The 1,364-nt window shown below is 57.6% G+C and overlaps 1 protein-coding gene across 1 annotated transcript in view; it reads left to right on the forward strand.

The window, feature by feature from the left end:
- Window positions 1–216: 216 nt before the first annotated feature.
- The window catches only part of SDRG_06497 (hypothetical protein), a gene marked incomplete at its 3' end in the record, with an annotated part of 2,517 nt that continues 1,369 nt past the window's right edge, over window positions 217–1,364 (forward strand). Inside the window, exons 1-4 of the mRNA XM_008612278.1 lie at window positions 217–269; window positions 317–602; window positions 651–1,021; window positions 1,076–1,336. Of these exons, the coding sequence (XP_008610500.1) occupies window positions 246–269; window positions 317–602; window positions 651–1,021; window positions 1,076–1,336 (942 nt within the window). The 5' untranslated portion in view covers window positions 217–245. The remainder of the gene's footprint in view (window positions 270–316; window positions 603–650; window positions 1,022–1,075; window positions 1,337–1,364) is intronic.

The raw sequence follows: 1,364 nt of genomic DNA on the forward strand, positions 1-1,364 counted from the left end.
CCGTGGGGGCGTATTTCACGTACCTCTTTGTCATTTCGCCGTCCCTCCACCCGCTCAACGCTCTTCCGGGGCCACCGCCGACCAGTATCTTTTTCGGCAACGGGTGCCCTCCAATATATTTTTGAACCCACCCCTCATCGCATCAATCGTGTAGCAAAGAGGTGGCGCAGTTTGCATGGGACGAGGCGACGCCGTTTCCGGGGGTCCAGGGCCAGTGGCTGGAGCAATATGGCCCTGCCTACCACATGCGCGTTTTCGCCACCGAGCGTGTTCGTCCACGATTCGACTTTAGAATGGATCTTATGGGTTTTTGTAGCTCGCAATCGCCGACCCGGACGCGCTCAAGCACGTCCTTGTCTCGAACGCAAAGAACTACCCGCGCCATATTATCTCCCGGTCGCTGCTGCGGTCCTTCACGGGCGGCATTGGCCTCCTCAGCTCCGAAGACCCGACGCACGCCGGGCAGCGCAAGATGCTCAACCCGCACTTTGCGTACGCCAAGCTCAAGACATTCGTCGACATCTTTGCGCAGCATGCACAGACGTTCAACGCGCTCATGGCACCGAAAGCCGACTCGTGTGACGTCGTCGATATGTTTGATCGTACGCTGTTGTCTCATATTGTCTATCGTACCAATACCGTTTTGCTAGTCATGACCAAGTTGTCGTTTGACATTATTGGTCTCGCGGCGTTCGGACTCGACTTCAACGCGCTCCACAACGACAGCGCCGACATCATGGCGGCCTTTGACGACCTCAACACGGTGCCAACGCTCCTCTTTGCGTTTGGGAATGCCTACGTGCCGGGCTTTGAGAATCTCCCGCTACCCGATTTGCGTAAGCGCAAGGCGGCCAAGAAGGTGCTCTTCCAAGCCGTGCATGATGTGATTGCGACCAAGCTGAGCGCACCGCCAACGACGTCCCGGGACCTCCTCGACCTCATGCTCGACTCACCCGAGCACAAGATCACGGCGGACGAGGCGCGCGTGCACGTCATGACCTTTCTTTTTGCTGGCCACGAGGTCGGTTCTGCATCATCGTGTATCGATTTTTCTTATTTTTCTTACTTCGAATAGACAACGAGCAACACGTTGTGCTGGGTCTTTGCAATGCTGGCGACGCACCCGGACGTCGAGGCCCGCGTCGTCGACGAGTGCCAGCGCGTCATGGCGACCGGTCAACTGTCGTGGGAAGCGGTCGGAGACCTCAAGTACCTCACGGCCGTCATCTACGAAACACTCCGCATCAACCCGACCGTCACGAACCTCGCGACGCGCGTCTGCGCAGCAGACGACTACATTCCGATGGTCGACGGCAAACCCATCTTTTGCCCCGCGGTTCGACATTTGCTTCGTTTGCGATACA

This window comes from Saprolegnia diclina (genome assembly GCF_000281045.1).
Source record: "Saprolegnia diclina VS20 unplaced genomic scaffold supercont1.18, whole genome shotgun sequence".
Lineage (NCBI taxonomy): Eukaryota > Oomycota > Saprolegniomycetes > Saprolegniales > Saprolegniaceae > Saprolegnia > Saprolegnia diclina.